At 40.8% G+C, this 19,131-nt stretch overlaps 1 protein-coding gene and 1 long non-coding RNA gene across 3 annotated transcripts; one reads left to right on the forward strand and one right to left on the reverse strand.

Annotated features, from left to right (window-relative positions):
• Nucleotides 1-4,759: 4,759 nt before the first annotated feature.
• On the forward strand, nucleotides 4,760-6,270 carry LOC135643196 (uncharacterized). Of its 2 annotated transcripts, none has more exons than XR_010498168.1 (2): nucleotides 4,760-4,897; nucleotides 5,009-6,270. It is a non-coding gene; the product is annotated as an uncharacterized LOC135643196 (long non-coding RNA). The 2 variants fall into 2 exon arrangements; XR_010498169.1 differs by having other exon boundaries at nucleotides 4,761-4,892.
• Nucleotides 6,271-6,980: 710 nt separating this feature from the next.
• LOC103992042 (beta-glucuronosyltransferase GlcAT14B) lies at nucleotides 6,981-17,892 on the reverse strand. The gene is made up of 4 exons (XM_009411614.3): nucleotides 17,088-17,892; nucleotides 16,918-16,993; nucleotides 16,715-16,830; nucleotides 6,981-7,760 (listed from the first exon to the last, which is right to left on the reverse strand). Exons 1-4 carry the CDS (start codon nucleotides 17,725-17,727, stop codon nucleotides 7,246-7,248), a joined length of 1,347 nt encoding a protein of 448 aa, XP_009409889.2. The 5' UTR covers nucleotides 17,728-17,892; the 3' UTR covers nucleotides 6,981-7,245.
• Between the last annotated feature and the right edge of the window lie 1,239 nt (nucleotides 17,893-19,131).

Genomic DNA, 19,131 nt, shown 5'->3' on the forward strand with positions numbered 1-19,131 from the left:
TGAGCTTACACAAGAAAGCTATCTTGCATTTGCTTTCGAAATTTTTGCTAGCTTATATATTGTGAAACTTGTATATCGTAAAAATTGCTAGCTTGTTGGTCTAAAGAGAAGCAAAAAAGTTGCTATCTCAAAAGAAGCAAATGTGCTATCTTGCCTATCTCAAGAGGCAAAAATGCTAACTTGCTCATCTAGCAAAGTGAGCAAAATTTTCAAGAAGCAAGAGTTGCCTTCTTGAACATCTCTAATTTGCTAGCTTACATGATGTAGAACTTGCTATCTTGAACATTACCAAAAGTGCTATCTTATATGCTATAAAACTTGCATATCTAAAACTTGATAGCATGAATGTTCTAAGCATGATGTAACACTTGCTAAATCTTCTAGCTCCAAGATTGCATGATGATAAAACTTGATACTATCTTTTTCATGCAATGAGTTTAATCTATATCACAAACGATTGATTGTGATACTTCTCCTTTTTGTTGATGACAAAGGGGGAGAAGTATGTTGATGAAAGTATGTTGATGACATGACATATGATGCATAAGTTTATGCATATGTTCATGTTGACGTGTTGCAAGTATTCATGATGAATATTGCAATGACTTGAATTCAGTTTGAATTCAAGGTTCTATCAATATGGCATATTGATAAGGGGAGTTTGTTTAAACTCCGGGAGTTAAGTTTAACTCCGTCATCAAGTGGTTGTCACTATCAAAAAGGGGGAGATTGTTGAATCTCGTATTTTGATGATGAAACTACTTGATATATATTTATGATTTAATCTGCGGTTTGAGTGACGCAGGATGCTTCGATCAGGATGAGACAATTAAAGCAGGAAAATCATGTTGTGCCGAAGGAACATGTCAGAAGATTGGACGTCGGGCCGGTGGATCGGTCGACGTATCGACAGAAGGCTTCGGGCCAAGAAGAGCGGGTATTATGCCAAGGATATCAGAGTTGCGGAGTCAACTGGCCGATTGGGCAATAGGCTGCAGGAGAGGACGATGCGCCGAAGAATCGGACGAAGCGTCGAGGGACCAATGACATGTCAGACAACTTGGTTAATTGCTTAGGATTAATTGTCTCGATCGAAGTTTTGTTTTTGTTGTGCAGGATTAACTATGATAACGATGAAGACATAAAGTGAAACAAAGTATCGGAGTCAAGCGCGAAGGATTTGTTGCGAGTTCGAGAGTTCGACGGAAGTCCGAAGGTTCGTCGGGAATGCTACCGGAACTAGCCGAGAATGAGTTGGGAGCTTGCCGAAGGGTTTTTCGGAAGCTCGTCGGAAGGTTCGTTGGAAGTTCGCGGAGCTCACCGAGAAAGATCGGAGCTTGCCGAAGAAGCTCGTTGGAACTCGCTAAGATCAAATCGTGAAGTCTAGGAGCTTGCCGGGAGTCCACAGAATGGTTTCCGAGAGTTCATCGGAAGACAGTCGGAAGTTTGCCGGAAGCTCGCCAGAAGAAGTCTTGACTTGCGAACTTTGTAATAGCTTAGAAAATGTCTTTAAATTCATAGTTAGCACGTTAATTAGGGTTAGGATTATGTGTTAATCCTATAACCCAACTAGGGGCCAATTAGGCCCAAGTTCGGACTGGTTTGGACCAAGTTTGGAGCCAAACCAAGTGAGCTGAAATAGTGAAAGAGGTGGCACCGCCAGGGTTGGAGGTAGCACCGCCCAGGAGAGGATCTCCCAGCGAAGCTGGGCGGTGCAACCGCCCTAGGCAGGAGGTGGCACCGGTTGGGCTCAGTCTCCGAGCGAGATTGGGCGGTGCAACCTCCCCTGACAGAGGTAGCACCGCCTGAGCTCGATCTTCGAGCTCTGGCAGGAGAGGTGCAACCGCCTCAGTCAGGAGGTGGCATCGCCTGGGGCTCAGACACCGAGCCAGACTCAGGCGGTGCAACCGCCCCTGACAGAGAGGTGCAACCGCCTGGGCTCAGTCACCGAGCTCTGCTAGGCGGTGCAACCTCTCCAGTCAGGAGGTGCAACCGTCTGATCCCGAAATTCCGGGATTTGATGGTTTTGAGCTCCAAATTTGAACTGGGTTGGGGCCTATAAATACCCCACCCATTCAGCACAGAAAGAAGAGAGAAAGACACAGAAATCTTGATCTTTTCTGTGATTCTTAGAGCTCAAAATTGTGGTTAAGGCCTAAAGTTCTCCTCCCTCTGTTCTTCAAGTTTTGAGTTGTACAGAGAGGAGAGAAAGGTTCTGTAAGGGTTGTCTCCTGAGCCTGTCAAAAGGAGTGAAACTGTAAAAGAGCAGTTGGCCTTCGCCTATTGAAGGAAGGCCTCTAGTTGACGTCGGTGACCTCGTCGGTGGAAGAAGCCAAAAGTGGAGTAGGTCAAGATTGACCGAACCACTCTAAATCTCTGGTTTGCTTTTACTTTGAGCACTTTATCATTACTGCAAACCTCCTACATAGCTACTGCCCTCTGCGCTTTTACGAACAAATCTCTAAGTTCTGATCTTTCCGAATCTGCATTCAGACGTAAATCGGTGTTTTCGTACGATCTTTACATTGCAGTTTATGCTTACGTTCTGATTCGATTTATAACTGCAAACTATCTTCTGTGCTTTTACAAACAAGTTTCTAAGTTCAGATCTTTTCGAATCTGCGTTTAGACGTAAATCGACGATCATTACATTGTAGTTTACGTTTACATTTTGATTCCATTTATAACTGCAAACTACTTTCTGCGCATACATAAAACGCTTTTCAAAGTTCAGAATCTGCTTTTAGACGTAAACTACGTCTAGACGTAAAACTGAGTTTAGACATAAAACTGCGTTTAGACGCAAACTGCGTTTAGACGTAAACTGAGTTTAGACGTAAAACTGCGTTTAGACACAAACTGCGTTTAGACGTAAACTGAGTTTAGACGCAAACTGCGTTTAGACGTAAACTGCGCTTAATCTTAAGTTATCTTAGAATCGGCTTTTACATCGAAATCGCCTTTATTGAACAAACGCAGCTTTCGTTTGTATTCGCTGAAAGATTTCCGCTGCACTAATTCATCCCACCCCCCCCCCCCCCCTCCCTCTTAGTGCTCTCGATCCTTTGAGCGTATCATAGCACCCCAAAGTAAATTATGAAAAAAGAAATGCTTCTAAATAAAGGCGCAGATTTTTCTTGATATTGTAATTCAGATTAATAGTTTTTGAAAACTCACTATAACATTGGTATATACTAAACTTATTTAATAAAGGTTAAGAATTCAAAATATCATCGTCTATTTTAATTTTGAATGTGTCAAGCAAATAAAGACTTTGATAATTTTTCGTAAAGTCTTGAATTCGAATCCTATCTAGTTTTCATCATTTACATTTTACACCAAAAAAAAAAAAAGAAGAAAAAGATAGTTACGACAATAAAAATACCATCTCATAAAAACATATGTCGCTCTTCATATCTTTAGATGATCTTGTTTAAAATCTTTAGGCCCTCTCTAGTTCTTGAAATTTTTAATGGAGAGATGTCCCCGTGAGAGATAAGAAATTTATTGATTATTTTTCACTCAAAATTTCTTTTGTGTAATATTAATTATTTATTCTTCCTTGCACTGTAAGATTTTAGTATGATAGATGATAGATCTAACCAACAACAATGCCTTTTGCTAATTCCTAATTGCTCCCATAATCTGAGTAACCATTTTGGTAAAGCAGTATCGCTCGTGTTACAGGAAGAACAGTGACATGATCCTGACAGCAAATAGGCTTCCATGAACAGCGCACCGGAGGATCATGCATGCAATGCATTCATTCATTAGTCTTGTAATTGCAACTTTGCATGACAGATTTGTCTACTGGCGTTCAATCTAAAAAGGATCAAACGAGAGAGTACAACGATCTGATGTTGTTCCAAAAGAACGAAGCAGGATGATGAGGCCGGTTAAGAATAATGCACTGACGAAGAAGCGAAGGGTAGAAGCACCTCCAAAGTTGGGAGATGGTGACAAGTTTCAGGTCTGGTCCGGTGATGAACAGGCCGCTGCTTTAGTCCCCCACCCAGCCTTTGCTCCTCCCTCGGTCCCTTCACAAACCTCGCACCCCCCCCCCCCCCCCCCACCCACCCCCACCCACCGCCCCACCGTAGTGCCGCAAAAGAAGCAATAAAGAGAGACGGAAAAGGAAAAGCGTGTAAGAAGAGTTGCTGCTTTCGATCTTTTCTTTTCCTCCCCTTCCATCGTTAAACCGCTCTTCATGCATCGCCATGCATATATTTTAATCAACCTTTGAACAGATCCCGGTCAACAATCCTTCGAACCATGCTTGCATCCACAACAGCAGCCAGAAAGAAAGAGAGAGAGAGAGAGAGAGAGAGAGAGAGAGAGAGAGAGAGAGAGGTAAAGCAAAAGAAGTGAGAGATTAAAGTGTCTTTAACTGGTCGGATTGCTTTACTTACAGTGCAACAATGACAAAAGAAACCAATACATGACAAGGATGTGGCTTAGTTTTCACACAACTCCAACAACATTTATCGGTCTCTGTTCCATCTCCTCCTCATCTTTCCATGGTAGATAATTCACTGCTGCCGAAGAAGAATGTTTGAATTGCGAGGGAAGACGGGAATGGGACTCGCTCTTTACACACTCCCCCACCACCACCAAGAACAATTCATAAAGCAGAGCACTTTGGCAAAGCGTGGATATTACGGCTAATGTCTTAGGAGTGTTTAAAGATGGCCCATTTCGTGGTTACATGCAAGCTGAGAATAATCCACCGCCCAAGCTGAACTCCTCCTCTCTCTGTCTCTCTCGCTGGCTCGCTCGCTCCGCTACGCTCGCACAGGCGGCCGCCCGAACCTCCCTGCTCTCCTGAAAGCCACAGACACAGCCACGGTGGTTAAACGTGGCGCAGTGCTACCGTCCATCGAAGACAATTGGAAGTAAGGTGACTAGTTTCTATGCATGCGATGATCATCTTATGCTTGTTTGTTCAAAGATTACAAGTGTCTGTTTATGCTTGAATTATGCGTTTCTTTTCTTTGTCTTCTGTATCCAGGATGAACAGTAAACATCAATGACAAAGAGTGAAAGTTACAATTGGGTCCTTGACAGCCAGCATGCCAGTTCTGTACTAGTGAGTCCTAAAAGAGATACAACCACTAAAATCTACTTTGAAACCTGTCCATAACTGAGTCATTGTGAGGTCCAAATCCGTAGTCCAAGATTCTAAGAGAGAGAGAGAGAGAAAAGGAAGCTTCTTCTGTTTGTGAGCTTGAGGATAGTGATTTCTAAATGAAACAAGTTAAGCCTCAATCACAAGAGCATCGAAGCATTGAGATGAAGAAGTGAAGATTGGAAGAGCCACATACGAAGAATAAGAGTGTTAATGATACCTGTTGTGAATGGGATCAGGGCCATTGGGCACCCTTCTTTTACTAGCATGGAAAGGGTCGAAGCTGCTGTCCCCTGTTGGCCTATTACCTCTTGACGAAGCCACGACAGCAGCAGTCACTGGTATTGGTGGCGGTGGTGTAGCATTTGCTCCTCTACCGACTACGGAGACAGAGATGAAGAGGCCGAGACACAAGAGGCATGCGAGGCCAGTGAGGAAGGCCCTCATGGACCTACCACTGCGCATCCTCTTCTCTTTCTTGTATTCCTGCTTCACTTGTTCCTCCTCCTCCACTCCCTTTCCTGTCCTCGGAGCAAACAGGTGGCGGAGGAAACGGAAGAAAGGTGTGGTGGTGGTGGGTTGAGAGGTGGGGGGGGGGGAGGGGGAGAGTGTGTGGAGGTAATTCTTATATGGGGATCCGGTGGTGGTGCTTGAGGAGGAGGAGGAGGAGGAGGAGGAGGGGATATGCCTGTGGTGGTCTTTTCCTTTTGAAGCTTCTCTTTATCTTCTCTTTGGAGTTGAGGCGATTCTGATACACTTTTGTAGCAGAGCTTTGCATGAGGGAAATAAATGGCAGCCCCAAAATGAAAATAAAAGAACAAAACTGATTCGAGCGTCACTCACTAGGATACCAAGTGGGGCCCCCCGGGTTTCGCGTCGGAGCTCAGCTGCTCGTGCTCGGCAGGAGTAAAGTGAGCCGACGGATCCCGACGTTAGACCCCACGTGGGGCTCCGCGGAGCACTCAATGGACACCTGCCACGTCATCGGAGGGGCCTAAGTGGACAAAGATCTCCTTCGCCCGTGTCTTCATCTCATTAAACCGGAGGAAGATTTCTTTCCAACGTTCACTGCTTGAGTAGATTAAATTCAAGTTTGTTCATTCTATTCAAACATGATATAACGAAGGTGTTCGATGTTTGACCAATGGATGGAGAACTAAGGTGGCCATTCATTACCCATAACCAAATGATCCAAAAATAAAATATTTCAAGACTCTAAATGATTCAAAAACAAGCCAAGAATGTAATCTAAGAGTTGATTTTACCTTAGATGGACTGATGACAACTATTTAACGTCAACAGATGATGAGGTTGCAGTTGGCTATATTTGTCATCTCCTACCTTTACATTCCTTGTGTTACGATCTATCTAATTAGATGCTCGTCAGGAAAAGGATAGCTAATAAGCTCAGCATGGCCTCTGGAGAAAGAAGAAATGAAAAAAGGACCGGGTGACAGAAACATCTGCCTGAGCAAAGGCCCACAGCTCTCGACAGCAGCAGATGCAGACATGAGTAAGTAAAATTGACAACAGGGTTACAAGGCTCGAGTATCTGAGATATCTCTTCCGCTGTTATTTCTACTCTTTATTTATTTCTCTCTCTCCTTCTAAATGTACTCTTTCTTTCTTCCCATACCGAACCGTATCGGTCTGTACACCGATGTATATTGATTTTGGATCAAGATTTTAAATCATACTGAAACAAGCCACACTCAAATGCTATATTTTCAGTGGTAAGCGGATGATCATTGAAATCATCGGCTCGACTCTTTGGTAAAAATTAAAGGTCTCTCCATCATCATCACTTATCCGTTGCAAAATAGAAAAAAAATAAAAGATCATTAAAAGACCAAAATTTACTATGCACTGGAAAGTCTTTTCAGATTAAATAAAACTTTAGTATAAGATGTGTTCCAAAGGTCTGTCACCACAGAATAAAACCTGCATCCTGTCCCTTTCACAACATCAGACACAAATCATGCTTCTTTAGACACTCTGTTTTAGCCATGGCACAGGTCTCCTTGGCCAGGACCGTGTACTATATTATATTTTTCACTGATAACCAAATACTGGAAGTGAATTGAACCAAATACTTTTTACCTAAAACGATTATCATGTGATTACTTGCACTGTCTCAGGCGGAAATTCTCCTCCGACAAGAGAGACAGCATAAGTCGCTCCAGCCTGATTGCACCAGGACCTGGTCGAAGGATGGTGGTATTCCCAATGACCAGGCAGGGATCACTGCCGTTTTCTCTACTCCCTACGCACCACCCTCCTAGAACAATCATGTTTGGCCGACGGAACAATAGCTCAGCGTCGATCTTGTCGAGTATAGGATGGTCCCTGCGGAACTTCCGTGCAAATGGTGCATTGCTATCTACTATGTGCGACATGTCATTAATGCTGAGGTAGTGCGGGTGCTGCTTCGGAGGATTATCCCATGAGATGAAGTGGAGGTCATGATTGACAGTGGTATTGCGGAATTCCTTTGCGTTGCATATGACAGTGTGGAAGTAACCTTCTGGTGAGGAGATGAAGTTGGCATAGTACATGAGCACTGTTCGTGGAAGGTTTTCCCAGCCCCATATGCAATAGTCGATGAAGGAATGGGAGAGTGCCATCCATGCAGAACCTGCAACAAAACCAACATGTACAGTCATTTCGTATAGCTATCTGTTCAGCAAATAGGTTGTTTGGTAAATCAGTAGCTACTGTACAAAGAATGAAACAGGTGATTACCCACTAAAGTTAACACAAGGATCAAAACACACTGATCACTATTTTCAATTGATGACTCACTAAAAATGATAAATTTGCAACCATTACTTTGATGATGCAGCATAAGAATGAGAACAAAATACAATCAGAAACTTTCAAGCAACCATTGGAGCACCATTATGAGTTCAGAGCACAGGAACTCAGTCATGTAAAATACCCAAGCAACTACTTTAAAGGAAATAGAGGAAAAAAAGGAAAGAAGAGAAGCAGTGGCCATGCTTAATCACACTCTCCACTGCTGCTGTTTGCATATACAAGATAAAAGAAAAAGGAAAAGAAGAATGCAACAGCAGCACCAAAGAAAAAAGGTAGCAGTAAGGAGCAATGTTACACATCCCTCTACCTTTCTTAGACATACAAGTTGCCCATTGCTCGAGGTCCTACCAATGCAAAGTATGGAAAGGTCGATGTACTTAGTTTTACTCCTATAAGTAGACATGTAGCAGAAAGGTTTCTATGATATTTGAATCCTGATCACCCAAGATTCACACAGAAAATATTTCAAAATTCAGTCCCTATTAGAAAATGTGTATATCTTTCAAAACTTAATTTGAGTTTAAAATTTAAATATGATTTGATTTAAATAATGCATCAAAGTGTAAAGTCAAATATGAGCGAGCCCCTGGCATTTCTGGACACAATTGACAACAATATTTGAATACATAAAAAGAAGAGTACTTATCTGCATATTATCAAAAATATTTACATGTCATGTAAAGAGAAGCAGCAAACAATAAAACTTTTTTTACTTCTTAAGTGTCATGCTTAATTTAGATTTGAACACTGTCTCCAATCATGGGTTCCTAAAACCTCAGGAGTAATGAACAGTGAATGCTTAAGGTTATTGGCAATCTCAAACCCATGTTTATAAACCCTTCATGTAGGGTGAATTTAACAGAGTCATACATAAACATGTACATGAGTTAAAATCTCCATAAATACCAAACTAGTAATCTCACACCATAAAGGAATCACAACTACTGGTAATTTGACTCACAATTGGCATCCTATAAGGTGCATGGCAATAGAAGATGACAGTAGAAGAGAGGAGGATAAACCTAATTAATTGAACTTCACAAGTCTGTTACCATGCCTCTGTTGTCACTCACTATCATCACTTGTCATTGTTGCTACTTCTATCACATTACCTGTTGTCATTGATGCTACCGCATGAACCACTTGATTGTCACTACCATTTCTACTACCATCACATGCTGCTAATAGAAGCCATTTCCCATGAGAGAGATAGGACATCTGGCGGTAATGGGAGTAAAGTTGGATACAAAATATGATAAAAGACTTAAACTCTAACAAACTTTATATCGAGTCAAATTCCCATTTTAAAGAGAAAACAAGAAAGAGAATTCAAAGGAAAAGTGAAGAAATGAAAAAAAAGAAAAGAAAAAAGAAAGTTATTAAAATATTGTTAATAGTGGTTATTTAAAAAAAAAATCATTATAAATAGTTAACCAATTAGTTTATATGGATGCTTCCTAGGCACTCGCTACCTTTATGTTATTGATGCAATTTTTATCTTATCAAATTCCGGCAAATTTCTGACCAATCAACAGAGATAAAGAGTACCTATAATGAACGTTAACTACTTGAATAAACTTTCAACAAAGAGAAAGATTTCTATTTACCAAGGGTTTTCTTTTTCTTATTCTCTAGGCATATGCAATATCTCAGCCAGTATTGAATTTGACAAAAGCCTTATTCATAATTTCTTGTTACCAAAATTTGGGCACACTATCATGTGCTACTTAAATTATTTCTTTGACAGTTGCAATTTCAGAACTGTTATCCTACATGTTACAATGTTTACTTACACAAACTCCATGTGTTACAGATTTATCATTTGTAATGATAATACGAGTTCAAGCTGACTGCAAAACATTGTAAACTTCTTTCATTAAATTGCAAATTACACAAATCTATTAGCAGATATCTCCCACTCCAACAAACACAGACAACAACTGTGCATTGGATCGCAGAACCATGGAAAAAATCAATACTCCAAAAATGTGAGTTTAAGCTCCCATAACCTCCCGTGTCACTGCGATCTTAGATTGACCAACATTTAGACATGATATTGCACCTTCATCAATGCCAATATCATTCAGGAGAACAATGTAAGGTGACAAGGAATGAAAAGTTGGAATTTGCAAATGATTAGCAAGTTCTCTTGATCATAATAACAACATCCTAATGGATTCTGTTAAATCTCGGATTTTGATGATGAAACCAATTGATAAGTGTTTATGATTTGATCTGCGTTTTGAGTGAAGCAGAATGCTTCGATCAGGATTAGACAATTAAAACAGGAAGAATCATATTGGGCCGGAGGAAAACATATCAGAAGATTGGACGTTGGGTCGGAGGATCGGTCGACGTATCGACATAAGGCTTTGAGCCATGGATTCGGGCATCGGGCCAAGAAGAGCGGATATTGCGCCAAGGATATCGGAGTTGCGGAGTCAACTGGCCGATTGGGCAATAGGCCGCAAGAGAGGATGATGCGTCGAAGAATCGGAAGAAGCGTCGAGGGACCAATGACGTGCTAGACAACATGATTAATGCTTAGTATTAATTGTCTAGATCGAAGTGTGTTTTTAAATGTGCAGGATTAACTACGATAGCAAGGCATAAAACAAAATAAAGTCCCGGAGTCAAGGACGCAATTTCGTTGGGAGTTCGAGAGTTCGTTGGAAGTCCAAACGTTCGTCGGAAGTTCTACAGGAACCAGCCGAGAAGTCCAGGAGCTTGCCAAAGAAGCTCGTCGGAACTTGCTAAGAAGATCGTCGTGAAGTCTAGGAGCTTGCCGAGAGTCCGCTGGAATATTGCCGAGAGATCATCGGAAGTTCGCCAGAAGATCACCGGAAGCTCGCCGGAAGAAACTAGACTTACGAACTTGTTTAACTTAGAATATGTCTTAGGAATCGTAGTTAGCACGTAATTGGGTTTGGATTTGGGCCAACCCAATTAAGGGCCGGTTAGGCCTATGTAAGGACTGTGTTGGGTCCAATGAGAGGCCCAAACAATGTCCCAAGAAGTGGCACCGTCATGGCACAGTCTCCGAGACTGTGTCAGGCAATGGTACCGCCGGTCTGGGCGATGGTACTACCCAGACACAGCCTCCGAGAGGCTGCAGGCGGTGGTACCGCCCGTGCCCAGGAAACCCGGGATGAGATGTTTTTAGGCTCCAAGTTTGAATCAACTTGAGGCCTATAAATACCCTCTCATCCCTGATTAAAGAACACAAGCACAGAGAATTTAAAAGTAAGAAAACGCTGCTACAATCTCTTGAGAAATTCTCTCCTCCACTCTAAGTTTAGAATTCTATAAGAGAGGAGTGAGTGCTTGTAAGGGTTGTCTCCTAAACCCGGGAAAAGGAGAAGAGGGGTATAAAAGGTGGTTGGTCTTCGCCTATTGAAGGAAGACCGATAGTGGATGCCGATGGCCTCGACGAAAGAGGAATCGACGGAGTGGATGTAGGTCACGACGACCGAACCACTATAAAATCTGGTTTGCATTTCCTTCTTGCAATTTACATTAACTGCAAACTGCCTTCAATACTTTTACGAACACACTTTCAAGTTAAGTTTCCGAAATCGATTTTTATCGTACGAAGAGATTTTTCAAAACCGACGTTTTTACCACTATACTAATTCACCCCCCCGGGAAAAGGAGAAGAGGGGTATAAAAGGTGGTTGGTCTTCGCCTATTGAAGGAAGACCGATAGTGGATGCCGATGGCCTCGACGAAAGAGGAATCGACGGAGTGGATGTAGGTCACGACGACCGAACCACTATAAAATCTGGTTTGCATTTCCTTCTTGCAATTTACATTAACTGCAAACTGCCTTCAATACTTTTACGAACACACTTTCAAGTAAAGTTTCCGAAATCGATTTTTATCGTACGAAGAGATTTTTCAGAACCGACGTTTTTACCATTACACTAATTCACCCCCCCCACCCCCCCCCCCTCTTAGTGCCGACCCCGTTCCTAACAATTGGTATCAGAGCCTCGTTTTCTCATTTGGTTTAACACCCAAAGAGAAATGACTCTTTTCGACTTTCAAGAGGATTACTCTCTCATTCGTCCTCCCTTTTTCAATGGGACGGACTACACTTATTGGAAAACTCGAATGAGAGTTTCTTGCTTTCATTGAATCTCGATTTATGGCACATAGTCGAATTTGATTTTTAAAGGTCTTATCTTCCAATGAATCATTGGAATGATTTGGAGAAGAAGACTTTTTCTCTAAATGCAAAGGCTATGAATGCCTTATTTTGCGCCTTAGACAAAAACGAGTTTAATCAAATTTCTATGTGCGAAACGACTTTCGAAATTTGGCGCACTCTCGAAATCACACATGAAGGCACTAGCAAAGTTAAAGATTCAAAAATCAACTTTTTAATGCATGATTTTGAACTTTTCGAATGAAGCCGAGCAAAACCATTGTTGACATGTACACTCGTTTTACGAATGTCGTCAATGGTTAAAAAGCTCTTGGTAAAAGCTTTTTGAATTTTGAACTCGTTAACAAGATTTTACGATCACTTTCTAAAAATTGAAATTCGAAAGTAACGACTATTCAAGAATAAAAAAATTTAAATACTTTTTTTATCGAAGAACTCATCGGGTCTTTAATGACCTACGAAATGACTAATGTGGCACTTAACGAATATGAGAACCACCTTCCAAAGAACAGGAAGGATTTTGAACTTAGAACAATTGAAGACCACTCGAGCATAAGCTCAAGTGATGGTGAACATGAACTCCTCACTATGAAATTTAAAAGGTTCATGAAACAAGAGTTAAAGAACAAAAATAAAAAGAACGCAACTACTTGCTATGAACGCAAGAAGAAGGAAGCCCTTTGGGACGAATCAAGCTCATCCGAAGACGAGGAGAAAAACAAATGCGAGGTGGCAAACTATGCCTTAACGGCTTTCGACGATGAGTAATCAAAATGCCCTTAATTTATTTTGAAATTACATAATGCATTTCATGAGTTACTTTTAATTTAGTTTAGAATAATTATTTTTCTTGAAAATTACATGTTTAATAAATGAAAATGCAAAAAAAAAAAAAGGAATAATGCTTATCATGTTAGTAATTTTGAAAATGATAATGAAAATTACATGTTTTATGTTAAAGGAATAAAATGTTAGATTTAAATCTAATGATAATCACATGTATGTTTTTCAAGAAGAAATAATATGTATCATGTTGATTTCCATATTGTTTCTCGATTTTGATTGAAGATACTTCATGTTTAATGAAATCATGCTTAATGATTTAATGATGCATAATGATGTAATGATGTAATGGAAATGTTAAAAAGTCTTGGTATCATGCTTGACGATTTTATAATTATGCATGGTGATTTAAAGTAATAATAAGTTTTGGGTTTATTGAGCTTGATGATTTCTATGATTTTCATATTATTTTTTTATTATAAATAATGAAGCATGGCCTTTGTATGAAAGACTTGAACATGAAATCAATCATAAAATTTGGAACTAAAAGAACTTGAGCTATTTTTAATATATCTATAGTGCTTTCATTAAATGATCCGAAAAATGATTTTGATGATCATTTTGGATTTGACAATTTGTTTTCATATTTAACCAAACACTTAATTTATTCATGTTTATGACATGAGATGTATTTTATATGAATCATTTTGTTCTCATATGATTTAATCGTCTAAAGAAGAAAATTATCATAATGAATCTATGAATCTCTTGGACTATGTAAAAGATTTTGATAATTTTACATGATGATTTTAGATTTCTTTTCATATGATTCGTTTTAATAATAAGATAATATATCCAATCGAATCATTTTTCAAAATTTATAACTTGAGATTTCTTATGCACGAATCAAGATCTCTTATGTTTCTTTTATCCATTTATAAAAAGAAGAGATTTGATGAAATAAATCATGTCTTGTGACATTCATGATTTGATATTATTATCTTTCATGACATGATGTGTAAATTCCTTTGTATTTGTGGTTATAAACCTCATGTTATAAGTAGAGTATTGATGTAAAAATTGTATTCTTCCACTCTACTTCCTTGATTACAATAAAGGGGAGATAGAAAATTGCTAGTTTAAATGTTAAATTTAGGCAAATTACAAAAATGCATAAACTCTCCTTATACATTCTTTTTCGGATCATGATCTTGATTTCTCGAATTTTAAACTTGAATCTTCTTTTTGAATCAAGATTATTTTCCTATCATGCTTTCTTGTCAAAAATAATATATGATCTTTTGATATTCATTTTTTTTTTTACTTTTGTCATGCTTTGAAAATTGTTGTAAAGGGAAAAGAATTACAACATTGTATTCTTCCCTTCTTTTTGACATTGACAAAGAGGGAGAAATATTGCTAGCTCATCTTGCAAAATTTAGAAACTTATACTTTGCAAAGGAATTAAAATTACTAGCTCAAACATTGCAAAGGAAGCAAAAATTTCCTAGCTTGCAAATTGCATGGAGAAAGAAGTGCTATCTTGCTTATCTTAAGAAGCAAAACATGCTAACTTGTACATCTAGCAAGATTTACAAATTTGTATATTTCAAGAAGCAAGAGTTGCTTCTTGAACATCTTAAAATCGCTAGCTTACACACTTCAACAAGAAAGCTATCTTGCATTTGCTTTCGAAATATTGCTAGCTTGCATGTTTTAAAATGCTGTAAAATTTTTGCTAGCTTGCATGATGATAAAAGTTGATGTTTATTATGCAACAATTTGAACTTGTATGTCCAAACATTTGAAAGTTACACTTCTCCTTTTTGTTGATAACAAAGGGGGAGAAGTATGATCATGTTATGCATGATGAAATGTTGCAAATATTTATGATGAAATTTGCAATGACTTGAATTCAGCTTGAATTCAAGGTTCTATCAATATAGCATATTGATAGGGGGAGTTTGTTTAAACTCCAGGAGTTAAGCTTAACTCCGCCATCAATTTGTTGTCATCATAAAAAAGGGGGAGATTGTTGAATCTCAGATTTTGATGATGAAACCAATTAATAAGTGTTTATGATTTGATATGCGTTTTGAGTGACGCAGGATGCTTCGATCAGGATGAGACAATTAAAGCAGGAAGAATCATGTTGGGCCGGAGGAAAACATGTCAGAAGATTGGACATCGGGTCGGAGGAACGATCGATGTATCGACAGAAGGCTTCGAGTCATAGATTCGGGTATCGAACCAAGAATAACGGATATTGCGCCAAGGATATCGGAGTTGCGGAGTCAACTGGCCGATTGGGCAAAAGGCGGCAAGAGAAAACGATGCGCCGAAGAATCGGACGAAGCGTCGAGGGACCAATGACATGCCGGACAATATGATTAATGCTTAGTATTAATTGTCTAGATCGAAGTGTGTTTTTACATGTGCAGGATTAACTACAATAGTAAGGCATAAAGCAAAATGAAGTCCCGGAGTCAAGGACGCGATTTCGTTGATAGTTCGAGAGTTCATCGGAAGTTCTGCAGGAACCAACCGAGAAGTCCAAGAGCTTGCCAAAGAAGCTCATTAGAACTCGCTAAGAAGATCGTCATGAAGTTCAGGAGCTTGCCGGGAGTCCGTTGGAACATTGCCGAGAGATCGTCGGAAGTTCGCCGAAAGTTCGTCGGAAGCTCGCCGAAAGAAACTAGACTTACGGACTTGTTTAACTTAGAATATGTCTTAGGAATCGTAGTTAGCATGTAATTGGGTTTGGATTTGGGCCAACCCAATTAGGGGCCAGTTGGGCCCATGTAAGAACTGTGTTGGGCCTAATGAGAGGCCCAAACAGTGTCCCAAGAAATGACATCGTCGTGGCACAGTCTCCGAGACTGTGTCAAGCGGTGGTACCATCGGTCTGGGCGATGGTACCACCCAAACACAGCCTCCGAGAGGCTGCAGGCGGTGGTACCGCCCGTGCCCAGGAAACCCAGGATGAGATGTTTTTAGGCTTCAAGTTTGAATCAACTTGAGGCCTATAAATACTCCTCTCATCCCTGGTTAAAGAACACAAGCATAGAGAATTTAAAAGTGAGAAAACGCTGCTGTAATCTCTTGAGAAATTCTCTCCTCCACTCTAAGTTTAAAATTCTGTAAGAGAGAAGTGAGTGCTTGTAAGGGTTGTCTCCTAAACCCAGGAAAAGGAGAAGAGGTGTATAAAAGGTGGTTGATCTTCGCCTATTGAAGGAAGACCGATAGTGGATGCCGGTGGCCTCGACGGAAGAGGAATCGACGGAGTGGATGTAGGTCACGACGACCGAACTGCTATAAAATCTGGTTTGCATTTCCTTCTTGCAATTTACATTAACTGCAAACTGCCTTCAATACTTTTACAAACACGCTTTCAAGTTAAGTTTCCGAAATCGGTTTTTATCGTACGAAGAGATTTTTCAGAACCGATGTTTTTACCGCTGCACTAATTCACCCCCCCCCCTCTTAATGCCGACTCCGTTCCTAACATATTCATATATAATTTTGGCACAAGACAACAATCTGATACTTGTTAAGTAAACAAAAACTGCCTGCAAATTAATAACAGGATGCTAACTTAATCAAACTTGTTTAACCAAATATTATTTTCCCATCAGGATTTGTCCATGGTCACTGTAACTAGTTTGAAATTCTATTAGTAACAAAGATTGAACAATCACATTCATTGATCACAAAACCAGCCGAATAAAGCCTTAGCTTGGAACTGATTTCTGCTGAGAATTAAATAGTCTGATTCAGGTATGCAAGAAATCAAAATCCTAGACTTAAAAGACTCATCATACCTGTAAATAGTTTGAATGCAGTAGGCACACTCCTCCTCTGAGGGATCCAGAAAACATCAGCTTTCTTCGACATATACAACCCTGGATCTATAATTATGGGTTTCGCCCTCTGGAACCTACAAGCACAGATCAAAACAGTAGTCAATTCTTATCCAAACCAAGCAAGTCAAGAAAAAATGCAACATAAATTTTATCAAACATACGCCTTCCACCCAATATTACTGGTATGATCGATGAAGTTGAGATCCCTCGGTAAGTACGACAAAGTGTGCAGCAGATCTAAATCCAAACGCCAGAAAAACCACGCATTTGCTTTTAGTCCATGGGATAAGAGGAGCATTTTGTCCAAAAAGGGGAAAAGAAGCTTATTTACCGTCTTGGGTGACAAGCGGGTAATCCGATGCACTGAGATTAATGAACCAATCCCAGTTGCCACCCTCCTTCAGCAGAATAGCCGCAGCATGGAGAGTGTTGGCCACCATGGTCGGCCCACGGTACGTGACCAAGTTCGCCTTGGTGATCATCCTCACATTCTTGACAGACGCAAAAAGCGGGTGGCCGGCAATATAATTCCTGAGGTCGTCGCGCTCCTCCGAGGAGGCCTCCAGATCGAGGTGGACGACGTAGAGGTTGGCGGGATGGTAGACGGCAAGTAGGACACGCTTGAGCATATTGCCATCGCCGACGGTGCCGGAGATAAGGTACGCGAGGCGGGGCGGGGGCGGGGGCGGAGAGGGGCGGAGATGGGAGGAGGGAGGGGTGGGGCGGAGCTTGGGCTCGACGAAGACGGGAGCGTAGAGGGCGGCGAAGGGATTGGAGGGATGGGAGAGGAGCGCGGAAGGGAGGAGGGAAAGGGGGAGGAGGGCGAGGGGGTCGTCCGGGGAGGAGAAGGTGGTGAGACAGAGGAGGAGGACAAGGGAGACGGTAGCTCCGACGGCCAGGGGGGCGATCCACTTCCGCTCCGCCCCCATCGCCGCCGGCCACGCGTGCAGGGAGTTGAGGGCCGCCTTCATCTCCCAATCTGGGGCGAATTCTCTGCTACCATCTGGTCTCACTCCCTCCTCAAAACGGCTTCTTCTTCATCTTCTTCACTTCCAAACCCTCACGAAGAGACGACGGTGGCGTTGGTTTGCTGTGCTTGTTTCTTCTTCTATTAAAACTATTATTATGGCGTCGAAGTTGCGAAGTTGGAGAAAAGAGATTGGAATTTGCTCTCTTGGACAAATATTTTTCAAAAAAGAAATCTACCAGTTTACTTACCTCATAAATCAAAGGGTTACCGTTGCCCAACGGGCCCCACGTGTTACAGTGGCTGGGCAATCAATAACAAAAATACCGCTTAATTTAAATTTCTTCCTGTATTTTTATATTTTTACACCAAGTTATCACTTAATTGCATATTTATTCAATTAGTTCATGAGCGGGTCAAATCGAGTTTGTGCGATGGAAACTTCCCGATCATCTACCGTCAATTAGGGCATTTTACTTTAAGAAAGAACCTTTATTATTGGGCTTGTAGCTTATGATGTCCCTAATTAGATTTTATTTATTTAGAGGCTCCTTTTCTTTTGTTATCAAACCGACAAAAATACCTCAACATCTTTCACTGGACATCCACCATGAGTGGTGTTGCACGTCACCTTTACTCTTTCACCTTGGCTAATATCACCTCGCCCCTTCTAGCTAAAAATTTGTTCTCTTTCTCCTCGTCATTATTACCCACTACATCACCCACAATATCTTTCATGTTAAATCTCAAAATTTAATAAAATTAATTAATAAGTTTATAATTTAATTTATATTTTGAATGATGCAAGACTAACTTCGATCAGAAAAGATAAATCGATTAAAGTAGGAGGAATCGGGTCGGAGTAGAACATGTCAAAAGATTGGACGTCGGGTCGGAGGATCGATCGACGTATCGGTAAAAGGCTTTATGTCGTGAGTTCAGGCATCGAGCTGAAGGATCGGATATTACGCCAAGGAGATCGAAAGTTGCCGGAGTCAACATGCCGATTGGACAATACGTCAAAGGAGATGACGATGCGTCGAAGAATCGGACGAAGCGTCAGATGAACCAATGACATGCCAGATAACATAGGATTTATGCTTGTAATCATGTGTCTAGATCGAGTTAGTTTAGGATTAATTGAGTCAGTTTTGGGATGAAACAATGGTAACTCAATTAGAGGCCAATCACGCCTGAATCAGGACTGAATTATGCTTGTTGTTTGGCCCATTCAATAACCCATAGCGGGGTCTAGCGATGGTACCATCAGATTGGGCGATGGTACCGCTTAGACATAGTCTCCCAAACTATGTCAAGTAGTGGTACCACCAGACTAGGCGATGGTACCACCTAATGTCAATGTTGTAGCCGGTAGTACCACCCAACACAGGCGATGGTACCGCCAGGA

Source organism: Musa acuminata, chromosome BXJ3-7 (assembly GCF_036884655.1).
Source record: "Musa acuminata AAA Group cultivar baxijiao chromosome BXJ3-7, Cavendish_Baxijiao_AAA, whole genome shotgun sequence".
NCBI classification, from domain to species: Eukaryota; Viridiplantae; Streptophyta; class Magnoliopsida; order Zingiberales; family Musaceae; genus Musa; species Musa acuminata.